Source organism: Thalassophryne amazonica, chromosome 17 (assembly GCF_902500255.1).
Source record: "Thalassophryne amazonica chromosome 17, fThaAma1.1, whole genome shotgun sequence".
Classification (NCBI taxonomy): Eukaryota; Metazoa; Chordata; class Actinopteri; order Batrachoidiformes; family Batrachoididae; genus Thalassophryne; species Thalassophryne amazonica.
In genome coordinates this window covers 3,470,204-3,498,111 of record NC_047119.1, presented here as the reverse complement: position 1 = coordinate 3,498,111, position 27,908 = coordinate 3,470,204, and the positions used below count along the sequence as shown (strand labels likewise).

The 27,908-nt window shown below is 39.9% G+C and overlaps 2 protein-coding genes across 5 annotated transcripts in view; one reads left to right on the top strand and one right to left on the bottom strand.

Moving 5' to 3' along the window:
- mat2al (methionine adenosyltransferase II, alpha-like) overlaps positions 1-18,821 on the bottom strand; it is a 22,211-nt gene extending 3,390 nt beyond the window's left edge. Inside the window, exons 1-7 of the mRNA XM_034191574.1 lie at positions 18,498-18,821; positions 17,170-17,247; positions 16,037-16,159; positions 15,576-15,688; positions 12,955-13,098; positions 2,684-2,902; positions 2,386-2,568 (exon numbers count right to left, since the gene is read on the bottom strand). Coding sequence (XP_034047465.1) covers positions 2,386-2,568; positions 2,684-2,902; positions 12,955-13,098; positions 15,576-15,688; positions 16,037-16,159; positions 17,170-17,247; positions 18,498-18,570 — 933 coding nt within the window. The 5' untranslated portion in view covers positions 18,571-18,821. The remainder of the gene's footprint in view (positions 1-2,385; positions 2,569-2,683; positions 2,903-12,954; positions 13,099-15,575; positions 15,689-16,036; positions 16,160-17,169; positions 17,248-18,497) is intronic.
- si:ch73-234b20.5 (uncharacterized protein LOC449923 homolog) lies at positions 7,752-27,866 on the top strand. 4 transcript variants are annotated; one of them, XM_034191580.1, is made up of 4 exons: positions 7,752-7,757; positions 13,042-13,045; positions 27,076-27,246; positions 27,334-27,866. In XM_034191580.1, exons 2-4 carry the CDS (start codon positions 13,043-13,045, stop codon positions 27,469-27,471), a joined length of 312 nt encoding a protein of 103 aa, XP_034047471.1. In that variant the 5' UTR covers positions 7,752-7,757; position 13,042; the 3' UTR covers positions 27,472-27,866. The 4 variants fall into 4 exon arrangements, with proteins under 4 accessions (XP_034047471.1, XP_034047472.1, XP_034047469.1 ...); XM_034191579.1 differs by lacking the exons at positions 7,752-7,757; positions 13,042-13,045 and adding exons at positions 26,238-26,349; positions 26,668-26,728; XM_034191581.1 differs by lacking the exons at positions 7,752-7,757; positions 13,042-13,045 and adding an exon at positions 22,781-22,788.
- Positions 27,867-27,908: the final 42 nt, after the last annotated feature.

The window sequence follows — 27,908 nt, the reverse complement described above, 5'->3', positions numbered from 1 at the left end:
ACTGTAATGCACAATGCGGACTCTATAAGACAAAAGTCAGTTTGAATTTCATCAGACCTGCTTCCGGTGGGTGTTGAACTCCACCAAGGCTGACCTTTGTTGAAAATCCTGTTCAGAATTTTCATTGACAGGATTTCAGGGTCCAGTCAGGGACTGGAGGCTGTCCAGTATGGAGACCTCAGAATTGCATTTCTGCTTTTTGCAGATGATGTGGTTCTGTTGGCTTCATCAGACAGTGACCTCTGATGCACATTGGGCAGGTTTGAGGCAGAGTTTGAAGCAAATGGGATGAGGATCAGCACCTCCAAACCATAGATCATAGGAAAAGGGTGGATTATCCCAAATGGGGGAGTTCAAGTATCTTGGGGTCTTGTTCACAACTGGGAGTAAGATGGAGCATGAGATCCAGCCAGAGATGGGAGTCTTCTTCTGCAGGCCTCCCATCTTGTGCACCAGCATGGACTCCTAAAATTTCCTGTATATTTGTATTGTAAATTGTGTCTGTAGCATAGCCGAAGCAGAAGGTCACCCCTCTGAGTCTGGTCTGCTGGAGGTTTCTTCCTCAAATTATCAGAGGGAGTTTTTCCTTACCACTGTTGTCTGTTTTCTTGCTCTGGGGGTTGGTAAGGTCTGACCTTACTTGTGTGAAGCTCCTTGAGGCAGCTTTGTTGTGATTTGGTGCTATATAAATGAAAATAAACTGAATTTAGTTGAGATTGATAAGATGCATTGTCTGAGGTCCTGCAGACGCTGTATTGGACCGTCATGATGAAGAAAGAACTGAGCTAGAAGACGAGGCTCTTGAGTTATCAATAGATTTACATTCCTATCCTCACCTATGATCATGAGTTTTGGTTAGTAACCAAAAGAACAAGGTCGTGGATACAAGTGGTTGGAAATGAGGTTCCTCCATAGAGTATCTGGACTACTCCAGGACAGGGTGAGAAGCTTGAATATCCTGGAGGAACTCTGAGTACAGCCCCTACTTCTTTGCACCAAAAGGAGCCAGTTGAGGTGGTTTGGGCATCTGGTGTGGATGCCTCCTGGTCATTTCCCTAGGGAGGTCTTCCAGGCACATCCAACTAGGAGGAGGCCCAAGGGAAGACCCAGGACATGATGGAGGGATTATATCTCCTAACTGGTTTGGGAATGCCTCTGGAGCCCCCAGGAGGACTTGGCCAAGGATATGGAGGTGTGGAATGAGCTGCTTAATCTGCTGCCACCATGACCTGGACCTGGATAAGTGGCAGAAAATGAATGAATGAACAAACTAAACTGACTTAAACCTGCAGGTTCAGCTGTTCCAAAAAGCTTTTTTCACTTTGTCCAAATAAATTAAACAATAAAATGCCATAGAGCAGAAGTCAGAGGTATGAGGAGATGACAGCATGATAGGGAGGACGAGTATTTACAAAACTCAAGTGTTTGTGAGTTACTGAAAGCAGTCAACATCGTTGTGCTGTTAAACTGATTGTATTCTTTCACAGTTGTGTCAACATGAGAGGACCATTACAGAAAAATAATTACTATAAAGAATCTCGAGAATTATCCAAAATGGAAAGATGTCTATATGCTTCATTCACTTTCCATTCAGCTGCCTCATTACCTACAGTAATGTCAGAACAACTTCTAGACACCTGACTTTTAGGAAACTTCCAGACTTCTAGTTTTAAATGAATGGATCCACCTGAACAGCACACGTAACTAAAAGCAGGTAACATGTAGCTTTGTCAGAATCAGGTGTGTGCCTTTGTCGGTAAATTTATAATGCTGTGGCAGTCATACAGTCTGGATTCATTTCACGAGGTTCCACTTCAGCTTTTAAAAGTCAGGGTTTTTTAACAAGACACCATGGAGTTCATGAGGCATCGGGGTATTTCAGCATGCATTTGAACAAACCAGTGAAGTCGAAGTCTGCAGATTTCCTGCTGTGCTTTCATTACTGTCAGACAAATTTACTCTTACACAATATATGAATTTGGAATTTCAGGGTCCAGTCAGGGACTGGAGGCTGTCCAGTATGGAGACCTCAGAACTGCATCTCTGCTTTTTTGCAGATGATGCGGTTCTGTTGGCTTCATCAGACAGTGACCCTAACCCTAACCCATGCCTCATCTGTGAGGTTGTCCACAGGTTCCCAAAAGCATCACAAAAGATGAGGAAATAGTGCACAAATAATAGCACAAATGTGCCAGCATGGCATTTCAGTCACAAGGCATGATTATATCTTTGAAATATTGAACATGGACACGGACCATTTCAAATCAAAAACTAAAAACTAAACTAAAACTATGACTGTGGGTCATTTGACTGATTATAAATGAGTGTCTGTCTCTTTAAGTGCAAAGAGGGAAAATATTAAATTTCAAATTTATTTATTTTTACCTGAACAAGGACTCTTCTGCACAATCCGGCTTTGACCAAAGACTTGGCGACCCAGCGAGCTGCGTAAGCCCCAGATCGATCTACTTTGGAGTAGTCCTTTCCAGAGAAAGCTCCTCCACCATGTCCACCCCATCCTCCATAAGTATCCACAATGATCTTACGCCCTGTGAGTCCTGCATCACCCTGGTGACACAGAATTATCAGAGTGAACTTGTCCTCACCTGCTTTCAGTGCAACAGATAATCTCATTAACTCAGTTGTTCATTCTTTATCCAATCACGCTCACGTCCTTACTAACCTGTGGGCCACCCATAAGAAATTTCCCACTTGGCAGCAGGTGGTAAATGGTCTTCGCATCCAAGTACTTGTCAGGAATGACAACCTTTACCACTTTCTCCATCAGATGATGTCGGATCTCCTCCAGAGTGATCCTGGGACTGTGCTGAACTGAGATGACCACAGTGTGAACACGCAGTGGCTCCATGGCACCCATGTTGTCTCTATACTCCACCGTGACCTTCAGCAAAACAGACATTAAGTTAAAATGATTCCTGTATTTATAAGTGAAAAGAAATATGACACATGGGTGGGGGGGAGAGATACAAAAGATATACCTAATCAAGGCAGTGGCATGAGTCAAGGCACAGGCAATGGTGCAAGTGCAGCCAGAGAGTCAGAGGTTTGTGACTGCCCTGGATCAAGACTTAAGACGCAGACTTTCAATGATTTTCAATGCTTTCCTGGGAGTATCTGGATGCAGTAAAAGTGCTGAAACTGTCAAGAGACACCCACTGATCTCAGCAATAACAGTCATGTCTTTGGGTCCTCTGCCTTTTATAGTGCAACAGATAACAGAAAAGGATAACAGAAAAAAGGACTAGTTTGCACCATGTGTCATGCTTAGTTCTCACATTAGGGGGTAACATATGTCATGTCATAGAATCCAATTGACGTCGACCTTGTTTGACCTTTACTTTCAACATTCAACACAGTCAAAACTATTCCATTTATTAAGCCTATTAGCTCAACCAATAATTAAAGCCACTTTTTACCAAAATTGGAAAAAAAGAGGAGCACAGGGTGAATAAGAGTGGAGGAAGGTGCATCCACATGGACTACATTCTTTGGAGGAGATGCAAACTAAAATAAATGAGACATTGTAAGGTGGTGGCAGGAGAGAATGTAGTTAGACAGCATAGGATGGTGGATTGTAGGATGACTTTGAGGTGAAGAAGAAGAAGAAGAAGAAGAAGAAGAAGAAGAAGAAGAGAGTGAGAGCTCAAAGGACCAGATGGTGGAAGCTGAAGGAGGAAGACTTGTGTGAAATTCAGTGAGCAGGTGAGAGAGGCACTGGATGGAGGGGAAGCAATTTTGGACAACTGGAAAAGTACTGGAGATGTGGTGAAGGGGGACAGCTAGGAAGGTACTGGGTGTGACATCTAGACAGTGGAAGGAAGACGAGGAGACTTGGTGGTGGAACAAAGATGTCCTGGAAAGCATACCTGGACATCTCAGGTATCCCCAGAATTGGGATGGCCAGGGAGATGAAGAAAGTACACAGAGGTACAAGGAGATGTGGCAAAGGGGAAAAGAGAAGTGGCAGAAGCTAAAGAAAAGACATTTAGCGAGTTGTATAGTAAGGAAGGAGAAAAGGACTTGTACTGATTTCTCAGACAAAGGGTCAGAGCTGGAAAGGATGTGCAGCAGGTTAGGGTGGTAAAAGATACAGATGACAATGTGCTGACAAGCAGGGAGAGTGTGTTGACAAGGTGGAGGGAATATTTTGAGGAACTGATGAATGAAGAAAATGAGAGAGAGAAAAGGCTGGATGATGAGGAGAGAGCAAATCAGGAAGTACAAGACATTAGTAAGGATGAAGTGAGGATAGCTATTAAGAGAATGAAGAGTATAAAGGCAGCTGGCCCGGATGACATTCCAGTGGAGGCATGGAAATGTCATGAGAGATGGCAATGGAGTTTCTAACCAGATTGGGTAGTGTTTATAAAACAGGTAACTGACATTTTTCAATGGTGGTAATAAATTATGCAAAGTTTCTATCATGAGTTGGAATGGCGTGAGTCCAGAATGTTTTTAGAACCTTAAACATTAGGTCTCAATTTTTTTGAAGAACTCAACCATTTTATTTCCTGTTGATTATTTAAATTTTTAATGGTAATTTACTATCTTAACGTATTTATAAATCTTTTAGGCTTGTAAGGTGGGTTTCCCCAATTTTCCCAGGTTAATGTGTAAATTGTGGGGAGCAAACTCAGAAGACTCAAAAACTGAAATTGACTTCAATTTTAGATGTTGTATTGAAAGATGCCTTCACTAAACAGAAAGTTGCTACAACCAGCTTGCAAGCTGATCTCACACACACACACACAGTGCTCTGTCTGCCTCTTCCGCCTGCTCTCCAGCTCCAAACCAAGATGGGCGGGCCGTTGCCCTCAGCCTGGATCAGTCAAGTTATGTGCTGTGACTGCTTGCATTGTATATAAATAAATGATATGTGTAAAAGTAAAACTGTGTTTTGTCTGTGTAGCGCAGTAAACAAAAGAACAGCATGCATCATGGCGTTCCAAAAGAGGTATGAAGTGGCCATGACACATACTGCCCAACAGGTTCTTATTATCATATACACACTATTATCATCATCATCATCATTATAATGATTATCAGTATCAGTATCATTATTTTAATTTTACTTCTATTTTTCCATTTGATTTTTAAATGGACCACAATGGAAATAAGTGTTTTCACTTTCTTGTGTTATCCGTGTATTTTAACGAATTACAATTATTTTATGTACTTACTAAATAAAATCGCGCACGCACACATGCATTCATGCTTTTAATATATAGATGATTTACTGTCCCCTGCTGGAATGGTGTGTGAGTCCAGAATGTAAATATCAATGTCCATCGTTCAGTGTTGTTAGCTAAAATACATCGCTTCTCTAAAAATTGCTTGGGACTCCAACGAGGGCGGTCGCATCTCCTCCACTCTCCCTTATCAATTTGCTTTAACCTTCAAGTCCCTACTTCACCAGACTATGAATTCCTCAAAACTATATTGGATTCTGGATCTATTGGACTACTATTGGATTAACCATGGAATTGATCAGCTGGTCTCTGAACACTATTGACACCATTTTTTCTTCAAGAAGGTCAGGACCAGGGGATCCTACCTGCCCAGATGGAACGTATCCTGCGGGCTATGTCCTCAACTCCTGGGGGTCTTGGCGTGTTGCATCCTTGGCACCTTTCTCCGTTGAGGACATCGAGGATTTATTTATTTTTGGTCTCATGGCAGCAGGGCTGGTACTTTTTGGCTTATGTGCTACCCTGATCTACCGGAAAATTGGCAAGACGGCGGCATCAAGAACCACGGGCCCTCGCTTGTCTGTCATGATTAACGAGGTTGGCAAGGCAGTGCATTCTCAGACTGCGTTGACTCTTGAACTCAGACGCAAACTGGATGACACCTTGGAGCTGATGCGTGCCTTGCAGTTGAAGCTGAAGGTTTCGGAGGCTGGTGAATATTCTTAATTCATAATTGGGAATATTCTAAATTCATAATTGGGATTCGGCTGTTCAAGTGGAACTGTTAAGTGTTTTTCACTGCTCAGCTACATCACTCCAGGCTATCTAGCCTCAAGGACAAATTGCCCACTGTTTACCTCCAGAGGAATTTATTCAGGCCTTGGTGAGATTATTCGGCTCCATTCTTATCTCAACCCACAAAGACAATAAACTGACAGACTTACACATGGACTGAAGCATGCTCCAGCTTTTCCCTTTACCTCTCTTCCTGCCCCCCTGTGGCAGGCCTCCGTTCTTCCCAAGCTGGCAGGCGGCGCGACTCCAGTTGCAGCAGCTACCACACACTCACATCGCCTCAATTTGGAAAACAGACTGTTTCAAGTTTAGTGCACATAAACAATGTCAAATGTATATGTGTTGTCTTAATTCTGATGTGTGCCATTATTATGGTAAACAAGTAATAACTGTGGAATGTGAGTGTGGCAATCTCGTTGTTGTAATGACAATGATAATAAGCTATCCATCCATCCATCCTATCAACATTCAGTTTTGGCGCCATTCATCCTTAACACAAAATACATACCAAACAGCAAATGTAAGCTCTCCACAGTGTGTGCGTAATCAGAATTGCACGCACGCATGCATGCACAGCTTTTTGTTTTTCTGCAGTCTGCTGTAAGCAGGTGCTTTTAATTTCACAAACAGAGATGGTGGCAGAACACATTAAAAGCACTACACATTTCCCTCAAAGACCTGTTAGTCCACCTCTAAAAAGTTCACCTCCACTCCACTTATTATTCCAAATTAGAAGCACCTATTTGAGGTCATTAGCTGCATAAAGACACCTGTCCACCCCACACAATCAGTAAGACTTCAACTACTAACATGGCTAAGACCAAAGAGCTGTCCAGAGACACCAGAGACAAAATTGTAGACCTCCACAAGGCTGGAAAGGGCTACGGGGCAATTGGCAAGCAGCTTGGTGAAAAAAGATCAACTGTTAGACCAATTATTAGAAAATGGAAGAAGCTAAACATGACTGTCAATCTCCCTTGGACTGGGGCTCCATGCAAGACCCCACCTCGTGGCGTATCAATGATCCTAAGAAAGATGAGGAATCAGCCCAGAACTGCACAGGAGGAGCTGGTCAATGACCTGAAGAGAGCTGGCACCACCGTTTCCAAGGTTAATGTGGGTAATACACTAGGACGTCATGGGTTAAAATCATGCACGGCACGGAAGGTTCCCCTGCTTAAATCAGCACACGTCCAGGCCTGTCTTAAGTTTGCCCACGACCATTTGGATGATCCAGAGGAGTCATGGGAGAAAGTTATGTGGTCAGATGAGACCAAAATAGAACTTTTTGGTCTTAATTCCACTCGCCATGTTTGGAGGAAGAAGAATGCTGAGTACCATCCCAAAAACACCGTCCCTACTGTGAAGCATGGGGGTGGAGGCATCATGCTCTGGGGGTGTTTTTCTGCACATGGGACAGGACGACTGCACTGTATTAAGGAGAGGATGCCCGGGGCCATGTATTGTGAGATTTTGGGGAACAACCTCCTTCCCTCAGTTAGAGCATTGAAGATGGGTCGTGGATGGGTCTTCCAACATGATAATGACCCGAAGCCCACAGCCAGGATAACCAAGGAGTGGCTCCGTAAGAAGCATATCAAGGTTCTGGAGTGGCCTCGCCAGTCTCCAGACCTAAACCCAATAGAAAATCTTTGGAGGGAGCTCAAACTCTGTGTTTCTCAGCGACAGCCCAGTAACCTGACTGATCTAGAGAAGATCTGTGTGAAGGAATGGGCCAAAATCCCTGCAGCAGTGTGTGCAAACCTGGTGAAAATCTACAAGAAACGTTTGACTTCTGTAATTGCAAACAAAGGCTACTGCACCAAATATTAACACTGATTTTCACAGGTGTTGAAATACTTATTTGCAGCAGTAACATACAAATACATTATTAAAAAAATCATACATTGTGGTTTCCGGATTTTTTTTTTTTTTTTTTTTTTTTTTTAGATTATGTCTCTCACAGTGGACATGCACCTAAGATGAAAATTTCAGACCCCTCCATGATTTCTAAGTGGGAGAACTTGCAAAATCGCGGGGTGTTCAAATACTTATCTTCCTCACTGTAACAGCAACATAACACTTAACTAAACTGACTAAACCAATTGAACTACAAAAAACACAATAAATCAGTAACACTAACAACACTGTTAAACTAACATGAACCACAATAACAACATTTAAGATGTCAAAACCCCAAACTCCCATGGTGCATTGCATCACAATGTCCATTGTTTACTGGTTAGGTAAAATTGCTAAATTCTCCAAAAATATTTCTCCTATCAACTTTCCATTTTCACAGCATTCATCCTTGACCCAAAATACATAAGCATATCAAAAAGAAAATGTCAGCTCTCCCCAGTTTCACCGTGATCAAAGCCATACCCACATACACACACAGAGGCTACTTGGCTATTAATAGGGCAGCGCAGTCTCGTTTGGGGGCGGGTGCTAAAGGGGTAAAATATGATGCATATGATGTCATTTGTCTACTTCCGGGGTACAAACCACGGCATTTTCAATGGGGTTTTGGGCAAATTACATGCAAACAAAATGAAAATGCAAAGAAAAAGTGACAATGTGGTGGGTTAAGCACTTTCACTTTCACTTTATTTATTCAGTGTCTCCAAAGGAGCAACGAGCTGTACAGCAATGGAAATACAAAAAAAAAACACAGAATAAAAGAAAGAAAAAAAAAAAAAAAACACACCCAAACATTCAGTACACAAGGGGGACACAGTACAGACCTGGATCGGTGGAAAAAGAACCGAGTTACCTAACACGATTTGCCATCAACCCTATGAATCTACTTCTCTCCTCCGATCAACATTCAGAACAGAGATAGCCACAGGTACAAAGGAATGCTTATATCTGTTACTCCTCACTGTAGGAAACCTAAGCCTCACTCCAGATGGCAAAAAACAAAATTCACCATGGAGAGGGTGGACCAGATCAGATAAAATTCTCTGAGCCTTCCTCCTCACCTGTCTAGAAAACAAGTCAGACAGTGAGGTCTGTTGGGCCCCCAAAAGCTTGCTGCACAATTCTACAATATTGTGAAGTGGCTTCCTTGCTTTAATGCTGAGATTTCCGTACCAGCACATCATTGAAAAATTAAAAACCGATTCAATACAAGATTTATAAAATAGGGTCATTATTGTCCTGTCCACTTGAAAATATGACAACTTACGAAGACAAAACAGATGCTGCTGCCCCTTCTTATACAGCAGGTCTGCATTGTCATTAAAGTTCAACTTGCTATCGATCAGCGTTCCCAAGTATTTATAGTTGTCCACATACTCCACCTGTTGGCCTTTAATTGTAGTGGCTTGGGTGAGGACATCCGTTTCCGAAAGTCAATAACCATATCTTTTGTCTTGTCAACATTCAGTTGCAAGAAGGAGTCATCACACCACTGAACCATATCTGCCACGACAGGGCCATGTTCCCTTTCATCACCATGCAGGAGACTGATTATAACAGAATCATCTGCAAATTTTAATATATGGCGATTCTTATAGTGGCTGCAACAGTCATTTGTATACAAAATATACAAGAGAGGGGACAGCACACAACCCTGTGGTGAGCCTGTTGAGGAATATAAAACATCAGAAAGGCAACCATTTACCCTCACTCGCTGAGATCTCCCTGTTAAAAAGTTCAAAATCCAACCTGCCATAGTAAAATCCAGTTTAAAATCCTTAACCAGCTTATTTATTAAAATATGTGGTTGGATAGTGTTAAAAGCAGAAGAAAAATCTAAAAAACGTGTCGACAGGCAAGAGAATGGAGTTACTCTGGTTAGGTGTGTAGGCTAACACTTACTGACATGATGTCTCTCACCTCCTCACCTTTTCTTCTCCACCGGGAACCAAAAAGTTTTGTTTTTTTTCGCAAACTGCTTCAGTGATTGCAGCTGAAAACAAAACCGTACGCCATTTATATGTGTGAATATTTACATCATTTATACATCTGTAGCCTAACTGTGGAGGCACCACTCAAGTTCTTTTCTCTTTTTTTTTCCAGTTATATGTACACAATGCCCTTGTGTAATTTATGTTAATAAACGGTTTGGTAGTCTTTACACAATAAACTTGTGTAGGACACCCTGTGCAATATTTACACTTGTACACGTGCTAATGAGTGTATTGGGCAACGTGCAGTACAACCCAGTACTGTAATACGCAATTCAACCAGGCACTGAAGCACTTTGCACGTACCACTTGTCACTTCAATGCAGCACTTTTGCACCTCAATCACCCATCATCATAAAACTCTTTTGGTTCCTCCATCTGTTGGCTGCTTATTAACAATCAATTGTTGCTACTTTGAATTTGTATACATTTGTATGTATATTCGGTTTTAATTGTTTTCTGTCATGATTGATTTGTTTTGGTATGTTGTGTGGTCTTGGTCTGTTTCTACCTTACTGGGACTATGGATGGAAATTAGCATCCTGCTATAATCCGTCATATTTTCATGTAACTATGTTCATTAATATGCACTGTCCCATTTCAAATAAACTTGACTTGACTTGAAGTTATGCTGTGTATACAACCCCTGGCAAAAATTATGGAATCACCGGCCTCGGAGGATGTTCATTCAGTTGTTTAATTTTGTAGAAAAAAAGCAGATCACAGACATGACACAAAACTAAAGTCATTTCAAATGGCAACTTTCTGGCTTTAAGAAACACTATAAGAAATCAAGAAAAAAAGATTGTGACAGTCAGTAACGGTTACTTTTTTAGACCAAGCAGAGGAAAAAAATATGGAATCACTCAATTCTGAGGAAAAAATTATGGAATCACCCTGTAAATTTTCATCCCCCAAACTAACACCTGCATCAAATCAGATCTGCTCGTTAGTCTGCATCTAAAAAGGAGTGATCACACCTTGGAGAGCTGTTGCACCAACTGGACTGACATGAATCATGGCTCCAACATGAGATATGTCAGTTGAAACAAAGGAGAGGATTATCAAACTCTTAAAAGAGGGTAAATCATCACGCAATGTTGCAAAAGATGTTGGTTGTTCACAGTCAGCTGTGTCTAAACTCTGGACCAAATACAAACAACATGGGAAGGTTGTTAAAGGCAAACATACTGGTAGACCAAGGAAGACATCAAAGCGTCAAGACAGAAAACTTAAAGCAATATGTCTCAAAAATCGAAAATGCACAACAAAACAAATGAGGAACGAATGGGAGGAAACTGGAGTCAACGTCTGTGACCGAACTGTAAGAAACCGCCTAAAGGCAATGGGATTTACATACAGAAAAGCTAAACGAAAGCCATCATTAACAACTAAACAGAAAAAAACAAGGTTACAATGGGCTAAGGAAAAGCAACTGTGGACTGTGGATGACTGGATGAAAGTCATATTCAGTGATGAATCTCGAATCTGCATTGGGCAAGGTGATGATGCTGGAACTTTTGTTTGGTGCCGTTCCAATGAGATTTATAAAGATGACTGCCTGAAGAGAACATGTAAATTTCCACAGTCATTGATGATATGGGGCTGCATGTCAGGTAAAGGCACTGGGGAGATGGCTGTCATTACATCATCAATAAATGCACAAGTTTACGTTGATATTTTGGACAACTGAAAGGATGTTTGGGGATGATGAAATCATTTTTCAAGATGATAATGCATCTTGCCATAGAGCAAAAACTGCGAAAACATTCCTTGCAAAAAGACACATAGGGTCAATGTCAATGAGCAGATCTGATTTGATGCAGGTGTTAGTTTGGGGGATGAAAATTTACAGGGTGATTCCATAATTTTTTCCTCAGAATTGAGTGAGTCCATATTTTTTTCCCTCTGCTTGGTCTAAAAAAGTAACCGTTACTGACTGCCACAATCTTTTTTTCTTGATTTCTTATAGTGTTTCTTAAAGCCAGAAAGTTGCCATTTGAAATGACTTTAGTTTTGTGTCATGTCTGTGATCTGCTTTTTTTCTACAAAATTAAACAACTGAATGAACATCCTCTGAGGCCGGTGATTCCATAATTTTTGCCAGGGGTTGTATATTAAATAGAGGTCCCCGTAAGTGGTCAAATCCCGCGATATCATGGAGGGTTCAAACGAGACTACCGTATCCTTTACGTAGATGCCTTGGAAGAGCTCACAGAGTTTTGAGGTCTTTGAATTGACGTGTTTGGTTATGCCATTACCTTCCTATCCTACCAGTACTTCCTATCTTACTGTGTGGTTAAGACTTGGATGTTTCATGTTAACCAGTGACTTAAGGCCCTGACTGGGTGACTTTCGTACTAGGCCTTTGGGGGATCCCTGAGTCCCGCTTGACTGACATTGTGTCATATTTAGTTGTCAGTTTACTTGAGAGACAGATGAGGTGTACAAACCAAACTCTGCTTGATTTGTTTCAGTCCAACACCTTTCCCAGTGATGTTCCTGTATCTCCAGTTAGCATGTTGATTTGGTTTTGAAGACAGGGGTGTGTTCTGTCTTTTTGCATTACACAAGTCACCCACCCTCCATCTCGTTATCCATTTATGGGTTTGTCATGATCTAGTATGAGTCAGTGCTACCAACACTACCAATATGGTGATGCCCAAATATGGGCTTCCTATGGACCCTGCTGGATCTCTATAGAAAACCTATGTGTGACGTCATGTAGGGTTTGCACAGTACATATACAGTCTATATTGTGATACAAAAAAGAAAAAACAATAAACTTGCAAATGAAATCATATCTATACATACGTTTAGTTCACGAGACGGACTTGACACAGAGAAATTACAAATTGACAATGACATTACAATTTCAAATACTTTCAAGCACTTAATCCAAAATTCAAACCTTCAAAACACAACATTAAAATTCAAGCATTTTCAAGGATTTCAAGCACCCGTACAAAAACCTGCCTGTGAGAAAAGATGAAAAGAAAGAAATAGTTCAGTAAATTGATTCTGAAGTGGCTCACCTGTGATTTGCTGTCTGGCAGTATCCAAGGACACTCTCCGTTTCGTGACAGCTCCTTCATCCTGTAGTTGAGTTTATGAGCCAGAAGGATGGTTAAGGGCATGCACTCCTCAGTCTCATCCGTGGCATAGCCAAACATTAGACCCTGAAAAGACGACAAGCACAATACTGGCCATGTGATTATGTGAAGCCATGTCAAATATTTTGTGTATATTTCAGTGCTGAACTTTCCAGGAAAGTGAGCACTATTATCTCACAAAGAAAATAAGAGATACATATAAATGAAATTGGACCTTTAAAGTGTAGGTGACACCAAAAAATGTGCACAAATAATCACTAAAAATGATGAAATTTTGATACCTTTAAAAATCCTGAACAATAAAAGTCAATGATAAGTGCACAGGTGAAGGATAAACTACAGTTGTCTGAAGCCTGTGCTCTATTTCAGCCCCGTTCAGCCCTCAGCCGCAGCCATATTGTTGCTACGTCATCACCAGAACGGGACCTGCTGATTCAAGCCCAAATCAATTGTAAACACAGTGGAGGTTGAGCTGTTTTCTGACAATTTTTTTCCTCTAGTGTGGAGCTTTTTGGTTTTTTTTTAAGTCCAGTCTGAAGGTGTTTCTGAAGCGGCTGTGGGGCACACAGAATTTATGGTTTTGAGCCTTATTTAGATGACAAACTTTGGAGGAAAACCTTCAGTCTGACAACAGTGACGATACTGGCAGAGTTCAGAATACAGAATGGTGATTATAAAATAAATAAATCAATAAATGATGCAGGCGATTTTGATTTTTTTGCCAGCTTTTTGGTCGTAATCAACTGATAAAATTTATTTTTTCTTAAAAACAATTTCAAATCTGAAAAATGACACAAGGGACTGAAAATATCAGCTATTTTAAAAATAAATAGTGTTTTCCTTCTTGAATATGTTATTGTTAAATATTAAAACCATTCACACAAGAAGTAAATATATAGTCTTACCTGTCCGTTTCAGTGAGATCATCTTTAAACTTATCCACATTTACAAAACCACATCTAAAAATAATTTAATTCCTTCTGTTCTGGTTGAAGAAAACTCCATCTGACACACAGGACTTTGGTGCCAAGTTCCAGCGCCAACTTTAATCAGTTATTGCGGCAGCTCAATCCAGTCTGTGTTGTTAATGAGTGGCTTTGCGCTGCAGGAAAGAGACTCCCAGGGCCTCATCATGCGACATTATCCCATGATCCAGAAAACAGCTGCAACAATAATCTCATGACTCCATAAACTCTACGTGTCTCTTAATCTCAAACGCTGAGGACCTCAGAAACATGACTGTCACTGCAGAGATAAGTAAATGTATCCACAAGTTCAACACTTGTGCCACTTAAAGACAAACTTCTGATGACTGAATCCAGGAAGTCACTGAAAACCTGGGTCTTGGGACAATCGCAAACACGGACGATCCGATTACTGACTCATCTTCTCAACTGCTGGAATTAAGGTGTCCACTGATTATGCAAAGATCAGTACACTGTTTGTGAAGTCAAGGTCTGAAAATATTTCCTCACCTTTCTTGGTAAGGAAGGTTTTATAGTCCTCATCTTCACAGACGATGCCATAATCTTTGGGAAATTCATTGTTTAAATCTGGACTTAAAAGTTATCTTTTGTTGAAAATGTATAATTACAAAATAATTGTAAATCAATTCAATTCAATTTATTTCATTTATATAGCACCAAATCACAACAAAGCTGCCTCAAGGCGCTTCACACGAGTAAGGTCTAACCTTAATAACCCCAAGAGCAAGAACACAGGCAACAGTGGTAAAAAAAAAAAAAAAGAAAAACTCCCTCTGATGATTTTGAGGAAGAAATCTCAAGCAGACCAGACTCAGAGCGGGGACCCTCTGCTTAGGCCATTCTAACAGTCACAAGGTTTTACAAATTTCACAAGAATTTTGTAAACAGAAGAAACAGAACTAAACTAAATCCTTTTTTTTCTGAATCTTACTCTAGTTATGTCAAAATTGTTATTTTGTTTTATTTTTTGCTCCATTCTGGCTTCCTTGTCTTTTTTTGAGTGCGGATTTTGTGATCCAATTTCTTGTGTTGTGTTTTAAATTGTAAAGTAGTTTGAACTTAAAAATGCCATAAATATTAGTTGATTTGTTAGTAGGATATTTAAAACAGACACACACACACACAAATAGATTTTGATGAAATTTGGTGAAGATGTAGGTATCTGCCAAGGAAGATTTGGTTAGATGTCAGCCTAAGATCACATTTAGTTGATATTTTTATAATGTTTCCTATTAATATCCATGTTATTTGTAGTTTGACATGTCAACCCACCAATCTCCCATTGATGAAAATTACATATAAAATGTATCTTAGGGGAAAAAAGGTACAAAGACTCAAGTGCACCTGAAAACAAACATTCAAACATCAAGTTTTTCCATTTATTAAGTATGTCAGTTTACATTCTTGGAGGTATGCAGTCTAATGAGTGTTGGCAGATTGCACCCATAAACAAAAGGGCTTTCAACAATCACCTAAAGCGCATGAAACATTCTAAATTCATATGGTTAAAAAAAATAAGGTGGTATAAAAGTGAAGATTAAAAGTCAGATACTGAACCTGGTCCCCTGCACCGATGTCCTCCTGGTCTCTGCCTTCAAACACACAGTCTGATATCTCCACACACTGCGGCTCCAGTGCTACCAGCACGTTACAGGTCTTATAATCAAAACCTGCAAATACAAAGCATTAATGCCACTAAATTTATTAAAAACATTATGTTATCAAATGCTCCAGCTTCCTCCCACATCCAAAGACATGTGTATGAGGTGAACAGGAAACTTTAAATTGTCTGTAGGTGTGCATGCGGGTGGTAATGTGTTTATTTGTCTGTATGTGGCCCCACGACAGACTGGCGTCCTGTCCAGGGTGAACCCCGCCTCACGCTCTATGACTGCTGGGATAGGCTCCAGTCCCCTCGTGACCCTCAATTGGAGTAAGCGGGTATAGAAAATAAATGGATGGATAGATAGATAGATAGATGTTATCAAACAAAAATAATGGATTGTGTCACTCCGTACCTTTGGAAGAGTCATCATAACCAATCTTCTGGACCGTGTTTCGGACCACAGACTGTAGATCCACTATGGCCTTCGATGTCACTTCTCCAACCAGTAAGATCATTCCTGTCTTTGCCACACATTCTGTTGGGAGACATCACGCATCACTGACTCGTGTAGAAATCAAATTGTTTTGATGGATGCGTTGTATGATCACAGTGGGTTTATATGAAAAGGAACAACACGCAAGTATTTTAAAAATCTTACTGCTCATCTATAACATGCATTTCAGGGAAACCAGAAACCAGATCTATAGTGTAACATGATAAATGTTAAGAAGTCTAGAGAAGAGTCCTGAAGAATTCATTTAAAAAGAACATGTGGAATACTGCATGTCACATTTCACACAGAATGGAATAAATTTAATAAGGCACAATACAAGCAATAAGATAACACAAAGAGTAAAGCAAGTTAATGTTTAACTGACATCATATCTATAAGACAAACACCATTCAAGACAGGCAGAAAATTTGATGCCTTTTAAGTTATATTTAAAACACACACACACACACACACACACACACAAAACACATAACCGTCTTTAACCCCTAAAGCAGCACAATAATGAAATTTGGTTATAAGAAGCTGGTTTGTGAAACCAACTAATTTGGCTGCAATGTAACATAAAGTGAAGTGCTGTGAATACTTTCCGGATGCACTATACTCTGGAAAATATGGTAAATTTTGGTTACATGTAATTGAGAAAAAGTAATGATAACTTCAGAGTAAGAGTAACTGAATGACTTACCTGGATTTCTCTGAACCCAAAATTTCACAGCTGAATATGCAGTAGTTTTTAAGGGGATAGTGAAGAAAATGTTGCTGATCCGCTGACTGGATTTTATTAATTCTATGCTAGTCCTGCTAATCGCAGCAGAACAGTAAGATGGAAGTTCCTTTCAAAAGGTAATGGACAACAGTATATTGACTAATAATTACTGGGGAAATACACTACACAGAAATCTCCTCAAATATCTTCATAGCTGATAAATAATTGCTCTTGAGACAACAGGTCTTTATGTATGTGCAATCACCATATGCTACAAAAGGTCAAATAATCGCAATTTGAGGACCTCATACAATAGAACACTTACCACAAGCCACTTTGGAGTCAGGATCTTGACTCAGGTAAGCATCGAGCACAGCATCACTGATTTGATCACACATTTTATCTGTGGACATAAAAATCACAGAAATACAGAAAGTGATACACACATATGTCAGAAAATCAAACGGTATTGCAGGGTATTGAAATAGTGTGTGTGTGTGTTAAGTAAAACTACTTTTAATGGTGCTTCTGTTGTTTATTGTGCCATAGTTAGCAATTTTATTAAATGGCAATACTTGATACCGATGTAACCTGGAGTCCTCACAACAAAAAGAAATGGACAACAGCTGTCAAAAGTGATTTTATATTACAAATTTGTCAAAAAATAAAGAGAGGTTTGGAATTAAGACCCCATTTCATCTAATGATCCCTGGAAATGGCTCCAAAACCAAACTTTCATTCCACTCCAAAGATGTATTTGAGTAAATATAACATGTACGTATGAGTCTGTATTTTTATGTCAATTATAAAAGCCAAAACCAGTATTTTGATTCATGGAAAGAAAAAAACAACACATTCATAAATGTTTTTAATTTGAAAGAGATTCAAGTTAATCAAAATTATTGGGGGGGAAAAAGCATTTAGAAAGTAGGTGGATGACTGTGAATATTAGGGTTCTCCTGGTCTTTTACATGAATTTGGTGCAACTATCTTTTTCCTAAGTTTTGTAGGAAATTGTTCTATTTTAACAAAGCAAAATGATGCAAAATTACCTTTTTCCAAACTGAGTGCTGTAGAGATGTGAATATGGTGATATCATACCTTATAATTGAATTTATTGACTATTTTTCTGGGTTTTGCACTTTATAGACATCCCTACGCTTTGGCGTCACAGCCGCCTGCTCCTTCAGATCAGTGGTATTTTTCCAGCTCAGACGATGGTTCATTTGCTTAAAAATTAGGTTGTACCTCGTTCTCTATCTTCCTGAGGTTAGAAAACAGTTTTGTTTGTTTTTCTACATTTTTTTCTCTTCAGATTTATTGAGCCGTGAACTTCAAATCTGTGAATATCTTTCTAATTTTACTGCAGTCCAGTTACCAGCTTGAGATTGGGGTAAACAGATAGTTTTGTTTCAAAAATTAAAAGGTTTGTAATTTATGTAGACCAAATCGAAGATGTTGCATATATATATATATATATATATATATATATATATATATATATATATATATATATATATATATATATATATATATATATATATATATATATATATTCCCTTACTTATGCCAAATCAGATCCACTTTGAATCTGCTGTGGCGACTTTAAGTAAAGCCGGAGGAAGTTATTTTTGTGTTTTTTGTGTAACATACCAGAGTGTCCTTCTCCCACAGATTCAGAAGTAAAGAGGAAAGTCTTCCCGCTCTTCTTTCCGCTTTGGTTCATCTTCGCTCCGTTGTCGGTCCAAATGGTTTCTCTGTATTTAAATCAATTCTTGGTTTAACGTGGCTATGGAAGAACGCACGATGAATGAAAATAGCACTTTATTGTTCGCTGATTGTGGTCTTATGAAATAATAATTAACTGTAAAGGTTGAACTTCCATGTAAACGGAGGAGGGGGTGCACTGAGTGAAACTGTGCATGAGCTGATTTGATGTTTAACTACGGAAAGTAAGTGGTCCAATATTTCTTCTGACACGCGGAGCGAAGGAGTTCAAGTTACCAACAAACAGCTCTGGCCGCACACTACCTGTTTACTGCAACTGAGGTGGAATTATGCTTAATTATCGAATAACACGTCTTTGGGAAATGGGGATGTGATTCTTAAGCACAGAGGGGTTTTATAACTCAATGTCGTCAAGGAAATGCAAACCGCCCAGCCTGAAGATGGCGCTGTGACACGGCACTTGGGTTCAAAGCATGCCAGATTTGACAAAAGTGCAACTGACAGCGTGCGTTTTGACAGTGTTCTTATTAGTTTAATGAGTACGGAGTAATTGTGCATGTGCTCCCTGTCAGTACCCTGTTCAGCGTGGCGCTGTCGTTGGAGCGACATCCGCTGCCTGAGCTAGCGTCGCGCGAGAGAGTCAGATCACATTAGCCAGGGGCGGAGGCAGGATTTTGTAAAGCGGTGGAGGCATGCCCCCCCCCCCCCCACAGACTTTTTTGAATTATTAGGTACCATTTCCTGCATTTTGGCACATATTTTACCCCAAAATACACAACAGAGAAAAGAAAACTTTTGGCCTGTTTTTATCCCCCACTCGCCAAAGGCCCGAAGGGGATGGCATGGAGATTTCCGTCTGTCTGTCCCAAAAAGGGTATAAGCACATACTGAAATCAACTCCTCTCACATTTTTAGGAGGAATTTTGTGAAACTTGGTACAAGTTCTTGTTATAGGTTTGCAATATGCATATTATATCGTTGGAGTTGGGCCCATTTTACCAAAGTTGTGGCCCTTGATTAATAAATCCTGTAAATTTCTCCTCTATGAGATCAATAAAGTTTATCTTATCTTAAGTCCAGACTCTGTCAGTTTCATGAATGGGTGCCTGCATTCTGAAATCAACTTCTCTCACATTTTAAGGAGGAATTTCATGAAACTTGGTACAAGTTCTTGCTATAGGTTGGCAATATGCATATTATATCATTGGACTTAAGGCACATAATAGAAAATTCCTTTACATTTATATTTTTCAGTGCAGAGTCTGAATCAACAGGTTAATTTTGAAAGTAATATATTTATTCTTCTATCGTATGATTCATGAATAAGAAATGTTTCTCTTGATTTATGAAAAAAATCTTAAGTAAAATGAGTTAATTTTACAGTTTTTGCTGTAAGTGCAAATAGCTGATGTGTGCTGAGAAAACACATGAGATACCTTGAAATGTTATCAGAATGTAGCAAGCATTTGTACCAAAGCAGCCTTTGCCAGTGGGGGGATATTGTACTCTCAGAGCACTCTCAGTACTTACAATACTGTTTGTATTTCTTAATGAAGTCCAAGACATATTCAGTGATTTGGAAATGTTCCTGTGTCTGTCCCCTGACTTGTTTAAAGAAAACTCGGCGTATTGATGATTTTTGAATGACAATAATTCTTACATTTAGTTTGTCCAATTACTTATGGCCTCTGCGACTGTGTATAAAAGTGTCTGTCATTCCTAAATTGTTAAATCAACACACACATGCATTCTTTCAGCTTATCCCTCTTTTACTCAAGATCACCAATAAGGATCCACATGTTGATTTGGCACAAGTTTTACACCGGATGCCCTTCCTGATTCAGCTCCACATGAATGGGCACAGATCTTGTACAGGGAAATGCAAAATGCTTGTTAAACCCCTTGAATTCAAGCTGAAAGTCTCCACTACACACATATCTTGTTTGTCACTGTGGTAGTGTATAGAGGAAATCATGTCACTGTCCAAATACTTATGGACTTTACTGTTTTTACCATGCACCACACATACAGTGCATCTGGAAAGTATTGACAGTGCTTCACTATTTTCACATTTTATTATGTTACAGCATTTTTCCAAAATGGATGATTTTTTTTCCCTCAAAATTCTACACACAATACCCCATAATAACAATGTGACAAAACCTTTTAAGACTTTTGCAAATTTATTAAAGATTAAAAAATAAATATACACAGTCTTTGCCATGAGGCTCAACATTGAGCTCAGGTGCCTCCTGTTTCCACTGATCATCCTTGAGATGTTTCTACAGCTTAATTGGAGTCCACCTGGGGTAAATTCAGTTGATTGGACATGATTTGGAAAGACACACACCTGTCTACATAAAAGGTACCACAGTTGACAGCCAGAGCACAAACCAGACTTTAAAGTACTAAAGTAGAGACTTTCAAGTCCAGACTTAAGATGCACTTATTTTACCTTTCGTATGGCTAGCATACTGGCATAATATGTTACTATGCTTTCAACCCTTTTAAATTCATTTTATTAGGAAATGGAGCAGGTCGTGGCCTCAGCTTCATCTAAAGTCTGGGGCTTCTAGTGAAGCTTAGGGCTAGCAGTCATCGACGATCACCTTAATATTTCTTCTGTTTTTCTTGTTGCTTCATGCTGACAAATTATACCGTATTTGTTGTCTTTTTTCACTGCCTAATTCTGTTTTCTCTCTCTCTCTCTCTCTCTCTGTTTGAAGTGTGGCTTCATCCAGAAGTCAGAGTGGGTGTCTTCTTCTGCAGGCCTAATGTCCTGAACACCAACATGGAGTCACAAAATTTCCTGTATATATGTGTTGTTTATTGTGTCAGTATCATGGCCCAAGCAGAGGGTCACCCCTTTGAGTCTGGTCTGCTTGAGGTTTCTTCCTCAAATCATCAGAGGGAGTTTTTTTTTTTCTTACCACTGTAAGCATCTTGAGGCAGCTTTCTTGTGATTTGGTGCTATATAAATGAAATGAATTAAATTAAATTAACACCAAGCCTGAAGTCAAAGGAATTGTCTGGAGGCACAAATCTGGGGAAGGGTACAGAAACATTTCTGCTGCTTTGAAGGTCCCAGTGAGCACAGTGGGCTCCATCATCCCTAAATGGAAGCTTTTATGTTGTCATTATGGGGTATTTTGTGTAGAATTTTGAGGGAAAAGGTCAGTTTACTCCATTTTGGAATAAGCCTGTAACATAACCAAATGTGGAAAAAGTGAAGCGCTGTGAAGATGTTCCAGATGCAGTTCTTTTTAGGGATAAAAAGTAATCAGACAATCCACGCAATCATCTAAATTGTCATGTTTAATCCTTTGCAGTAACTGTTGCAGCTCAGTTTGATTCAGGTCACAGATTTGGCCGTTGCAGATCTTTCTGCTTCTTGATTCCTGTGTTTCTTTCCTTACTGTGCTTTGGATCACTGTCCATGTGTGCTGTCATTGTGGTTTGACAGAATGGGCCTCTTTCACAAACTGTGCACACAAATTTGTGCATAAGCATGTTTGATGCACAAATGTGGGATTCATCAATATGTTAATCAATCAATCAATTTTTTATATAGCGCCAAATCACAACAAACAGTTGCCCCAAGGCGCTTTATATTGTAAGGCAAGGCCATACAATAATTACGTAAAAACCCCAACGGTCAAAATGACCCCCTGTGAGCAAGCACTTGGCTACAGTGGGAAGGAAAAACTCCCTTTTAACAGGAAGAAACCTCCAGCAGAACCAGGCTCAGGGAGGGGCAGTCTTCTGCTGGGACTGGTTGGGGCTGAGGGAGAGAACCAGGAAAAAGACATGCTGTGGAGGGGAGCAGAGATCGATCACTAATGATTAAATGCAGAGTGGTGCATACAGAGCAAAAAGAGAAAGAAACAGTGCATCATGGGAACCCCCCAGCAGTCTACGTCTATAGCAGCATAACTAAGGGATGGTTCAGGGTCACCTGATCCAGCCCTAACTATAAGCTTTAGCAAAAAGGAAAGTTTTAAGCCTAATCTTAAAAGTAGAGAGGGTGTCTGTCTCCCTGATCTGAATTGGGAGCTGGTTCCACAGGAGAGGAGCCTGAAAGCTGAAGGCTCTGCCTCCCATTCTACTCTTACAAACCCTAGGAACTACAAGTAAGCCTGCAGTCTGAGAGCGAAGCGCTCTATTGGGGTTAACACCTAAATTTGTTTGTACTCTGCTGATGGTGTTCAAGCTGATGGTGTCTCATCCTCATCATTTGTTGTCATCATTAAAAAACCTCAACTACAACAACTGAGTTACTTTACAATGGGCTATATGAGAATGGTCATAATATTCATAATGGTCATATTAGTGTAACAGTTTTGGCTTTTGTTTCTGTATTTGATTTGATTATTTATTTATGCTCGTTTCTGGTAATTGTTTTTTGGTGTATAATTGATTGGACTCAACAATTTTGTTCTGCTATTAAATTGCTCATCTGTCGTGTGTTAATTTGTAGCGTATTAAAGCACATTCAGGGTATATAAATAATATTGTTTAACTTGAATAGTTAGTCTACTTTTGCAAGCAGCAATGCTATTTTCATTTCTATAATATGTTCTGTTGAAATGCACTCATTCAAACACAAGAAATTGCAAATATTATCTGAATAATTATAAATTACCATGGATGGTGGATTGCCACTATGGGATGCAAAATTTTGTAATGGTAGAAATAAAAATATATATTAAAAATATCTAAGGACATTTTCACAGATGAAAGTGCAGAACACAGTCTGAACAAAGGTTCATGTTTGAATCCATTTGTTCTGGTTAGTTTGGTTTCATACTGCAATGTTGCGTCAGACTAAAGAGCTTTTCATGACACTGGTTTGTGTGTTTGTTTTCTGGCTGATATTACTGCTCAGCATCTCCTTGAATGTCAAATGTTTGGTTTTCTTTTTTGGAGCTGCTGTTGGCCACTCCCCTTCTCTGAAAGCAGTGGACCTGGAAGAAACCATAGACCATATGTGTGTGTGTGTGTGTGTGTGTGTGTGTGTGTATATATATAGGACTTTCTTGCAGTGAGGCAAGGATGCTAACAGTGGTAATCACCACATGTCTATGGCCCACTCTGTCAATATTTTAGCTGTCTAGCTTGAAAGCAAGCTGTGAATACAAATTCATAGTGCACACGGTCATCTTTGAGGGTAATATTATCTTCAGTATGTGAATGGTGTATGTTTTGTGCATAGTCAGCATCCAGCTGTCTTAGAAAGAGAAATTAAACTTTGTAGAGACAACTACAGGGTGTCTGCTCATGTCTTTTTGGACAGATTGAGTGAGTGGTCATCAACATGATTTCCCCGTGCTGTCTAATGGGTTCCTAACATGAACGCAATTCCTAACCCCAACCATCTATACCCTCGTGTATACAAATGTTCGCTGTACTTGTCTCTCATCCTGTACCTATACGTCCCTGCACCTGCAGCCACTTGGTTTTGTAATAATTCTGATAACATACAGACAAATCCTCTGAAGAAGTTCCAAGACTCAGTAGCTGACTTGAGCGACTGTGTATAGAACCAGCAGCTTACTTCACCAGTCAGCACAGAGGCATTGTCAAGTCTTGTTTGCCAAAAGACACAATCAATTCTACACACTTCATGTCAAATTGATTGACTGATTCCCCCCCCCCCCCCCCCCACACACACACACACCACATGTGCACTTCAGCCACAAACGGGAGGGTCAAGAGGGAGACGAGAGGGATGGCAAGAACTAAAAGTCTTAGCAGTAATTCTGATGAGTACAAACAGGAAACGAAAAAGCACCAGTGTGTGAGTTGAAAATGTCTTCCTCTGTTCAGGATGTATGAATCATGTGTGAAGTGGTTACCAAATACTAAAGCAGAAGTGTTGGTGAACACTACTATTGTAAAGCTAATGGAATAATATATAGTGGCTTTGTCATGGATGATTGTAGTTTTGCAATCAGGCACTTTATTCAAATGATCTGACTTGTACACTCTGGTGTCACAAACAGATCAATGTTACAGAGGCAAAGTATCAAGTCAATGAGCAGACTGTCGGAAAAGCTCTAGGGGTTGGTAAGGTTAGACATTACTTGTGTGAAGCGCCTTGAGGCAGCTGTGATTTGGCGCTATACAAGCTAAATAACTTTTACTTTTTACTTACAAGCTAAATACATTGAAATTGAAGGCTCTGGCTGCAGTACGTTTACACTCTGCTGCTGATGTTACGGACAGTTTGCACAGTCATGGTAGTAGATCATCCAGGTAATGCTCAACTACTATTGAATGCCTGCTGCTGAGTATTCAGATACCCTACGGATTCTGCAGCACGCATATTCATATGCAACCCTGGATATTTAGAATTTCTCATTTTACAGTTCCAAGTGACCAGCATGACTGGCTGTTTACATGTCGTTAATATTCTGAATCATTAGGAATAACCCGTTTACATGCTTAAGCAGACAGAGTTACTTCTGTATACATGGTCATTGGTATCATTTGGAATATCTCCATCTAAACAGCGACACACGTCTTCCACCGGTGCTTGATTTGATTGACTCACTGGGGAGGTGATGGTCTAGTGGTTAAGGTGTTGGGATTGAGTCCAGAAGATCATGGGTTCAAATCCCTGCCTGACTGGAAAATCACTAAGGGCCCTTGGGCAAGGCCTTTAATCCCCTATTGCTCCCGGTGTGTAGTGAGCACCTTGTATGGCAGCACCCTGACATGAGGGTGAATGTGAGGCATAACTGTAAAGCACTTTGAGCGTCTGACGCAGATGGAAAAGCGCTATATAAATGCAGTCCATTTATTTGATTTGGTCCGGCGTTCGTGCAAATCCTGCTTTGCATAACTTTTCGGCCACCTTCTCAGTACTTTCTACCGTCAATAAGACACCATATTCATATCTTTCACAATACTAATGAAGTACTCGGTTTCCTCCTTGCTCCAAAAGTGTGGTGCTGTGCTGCCACGTCTGGATTAACCCCATGCTTGTTTACCTCTGCTTCTGTGGTGTCCGGTGGGTTGCGCGCGCTGCATACAAGTAGTTGCCATACTCAAAAGACCAAGATTCCTTGTGGATAGGACATGCGCAGACCACAAAATAATGTTCCTTTCTATGGGGATATCCCGCTGCGCTTTTATATGACCTGATATTCAGGTTAGAAAAGGAGTAACCCAGGGGTCATTTTCGGGTTTTTAAAAACCGGAATATGAGCATATTCGGGTTTTTGCGGGTGTTTACATGGCCGTGTGGAACCGGGTTATTGCTAATATTCTGGTTATGAAAGGGTTATTGGCTGCATGTAAACATAGTCAGTGTTGGAAACATTCAGCAAAAGAAAGCAAAATTTTACGCTCCATTGTAAAGGTTTGGCCTGTTGGGTTTTTTTTGTGTGTGGTGGAAAGGTAATATTTTATATAATTTTTCAGAACAGTAAAAAAAAAAGAGGTTGTTAGAAATGTAAACATGTTCATATATTGTAATTTAAAGCATGTCATCTTTTTTTTAACGTTTATGTTTGGTCAACACAAAATCATTTCCAGCCTGCACAGTGTTCCTGTTACAAATGTTACAGACGTGTACGTGCCTGAGTAAAGTGTGGTACTTCCTACACTGGTGGCTGCTGCACTTGTGAAAGAACATGCTGCACAATACAGGAAGAGAATAAAGTGACATCACTTTATTGCCTTGTACATAGGTTTGTGTTAAAAACACAAAAGGCCTTTGCCCAGACATTATCACTCCGGCGTCGGCCTGCAGCTGCTGCCCTGATAGCTGATGGTAAGTAAATCACAAACACATGCACCCAAGACACAAATATTAACAAGTTTGGATTCTTCAAATTTATTCTCGGCTCGAGTGGACTCGTGTGACAGTTACTAAACAGCCAGCGAGCAGGAAACGGAGCTGCCAGTTAAAATCTGTTTGTCACAATTCTTTCTAACCCAGTGGGATTATTAGTGAAGCAGAATGTAGTTAATGTGTAACAGCCAGGAGGTGCAGCCTGCAGACTTTTGATCGACTGACTCACGCGCTCACCAGAAGCACAGACCTCTGGAACTGTTAGATTTTTACGACAGTAGTGCTTTTTTTTCCCAGGGGTTTTGTGTATGAAGTTGAGCTACTGTGTAATTTCAGGCCAACAAACATCACTGTTATGGTAAGTGATTTATTCTTTGACACTAGTTTAATTTCTAAGTTTTTTTTCCTAAAAAAAAAAGAAAAAAAAAAGTGTGTGTATATATATATATATATATATGCCACATTAATAAGCACTTTATTGTTGTAGCAGGATCTTTTTTTGTTAACTTGCTCTTTTGCAAGCAGTGCATAATTTGCATGCATCAATCACATGACTCTAAACTCACTTCTTTCCTGTTAGCAGATGCATGATCTTTAAACTGACAGCAAACCATTTCTACCAATGACACAAAGAACTACGGCCTTTTAGTGTAATATGTTTAACTGAGAACTGACAGGAACTAAGTGGTTCTCCATTTTCCACAGGCTGCAACAACCCCTGAACAGTTTGAAGCTGGCTCACCCAGTAAGCTTGACCAAGTACAGGGTCAAGTCAACGAGGTTAAAGTCATCCTGAAAGACAACATTAACAAAGTGTTGGAGAGAGGCGACAGGTTAGACGACCTGATCGGCAAGACCAATGACCTCCAAGAATCTGTACGTTAACGGCGGCGAGGTCCAATTAAATACGAGATTATTGGAAAACCTTTCTAGGTCACTACGACGCTTTGTTTCTCTTTTCAGGCGGACTCCTTTCAACGAACATCTACACGGGTTGCCAGGAAATACTGGTGGAAAAACATTAAAATGATGATTATAATCGGGGTGATTGTGTTGATCATCCTTATCCTCATCATCCTCGCTGCTACTAAAGTGATATGAACCACAGTTCAGGCCTGCAGGTTATGGACATGACTGTTTAATCACTTATAATTACCGCTGAGCATTTTAACGTTTAATTGTGACCATACAGTACTTGATTGTTTGATGTTGCAGACTTCAAGATGTTTAAGCTAAAATTGTGCAATTAAGACCATAAAATTGTTAACGCGGCTTCTCAACACTCCAAACACTGTGACACACATCACTATTTCACAAAGAACCACATTTATTTTTAACTTGTTGCATTGATGTCCAATACATTGTATATACTGTATTACAAAAGATGTATTATACTGTATGAATGATAGAGGTTAAACAGCAACAATGTATTTTGTATCTTTCTTACATCTGTGATCTTCCAAACAAACATTGGATTTGTGCATTAAAATGAAGCAATTCACAAATAGCAATTGAGAGCATTTCTAATAAAGACAAAA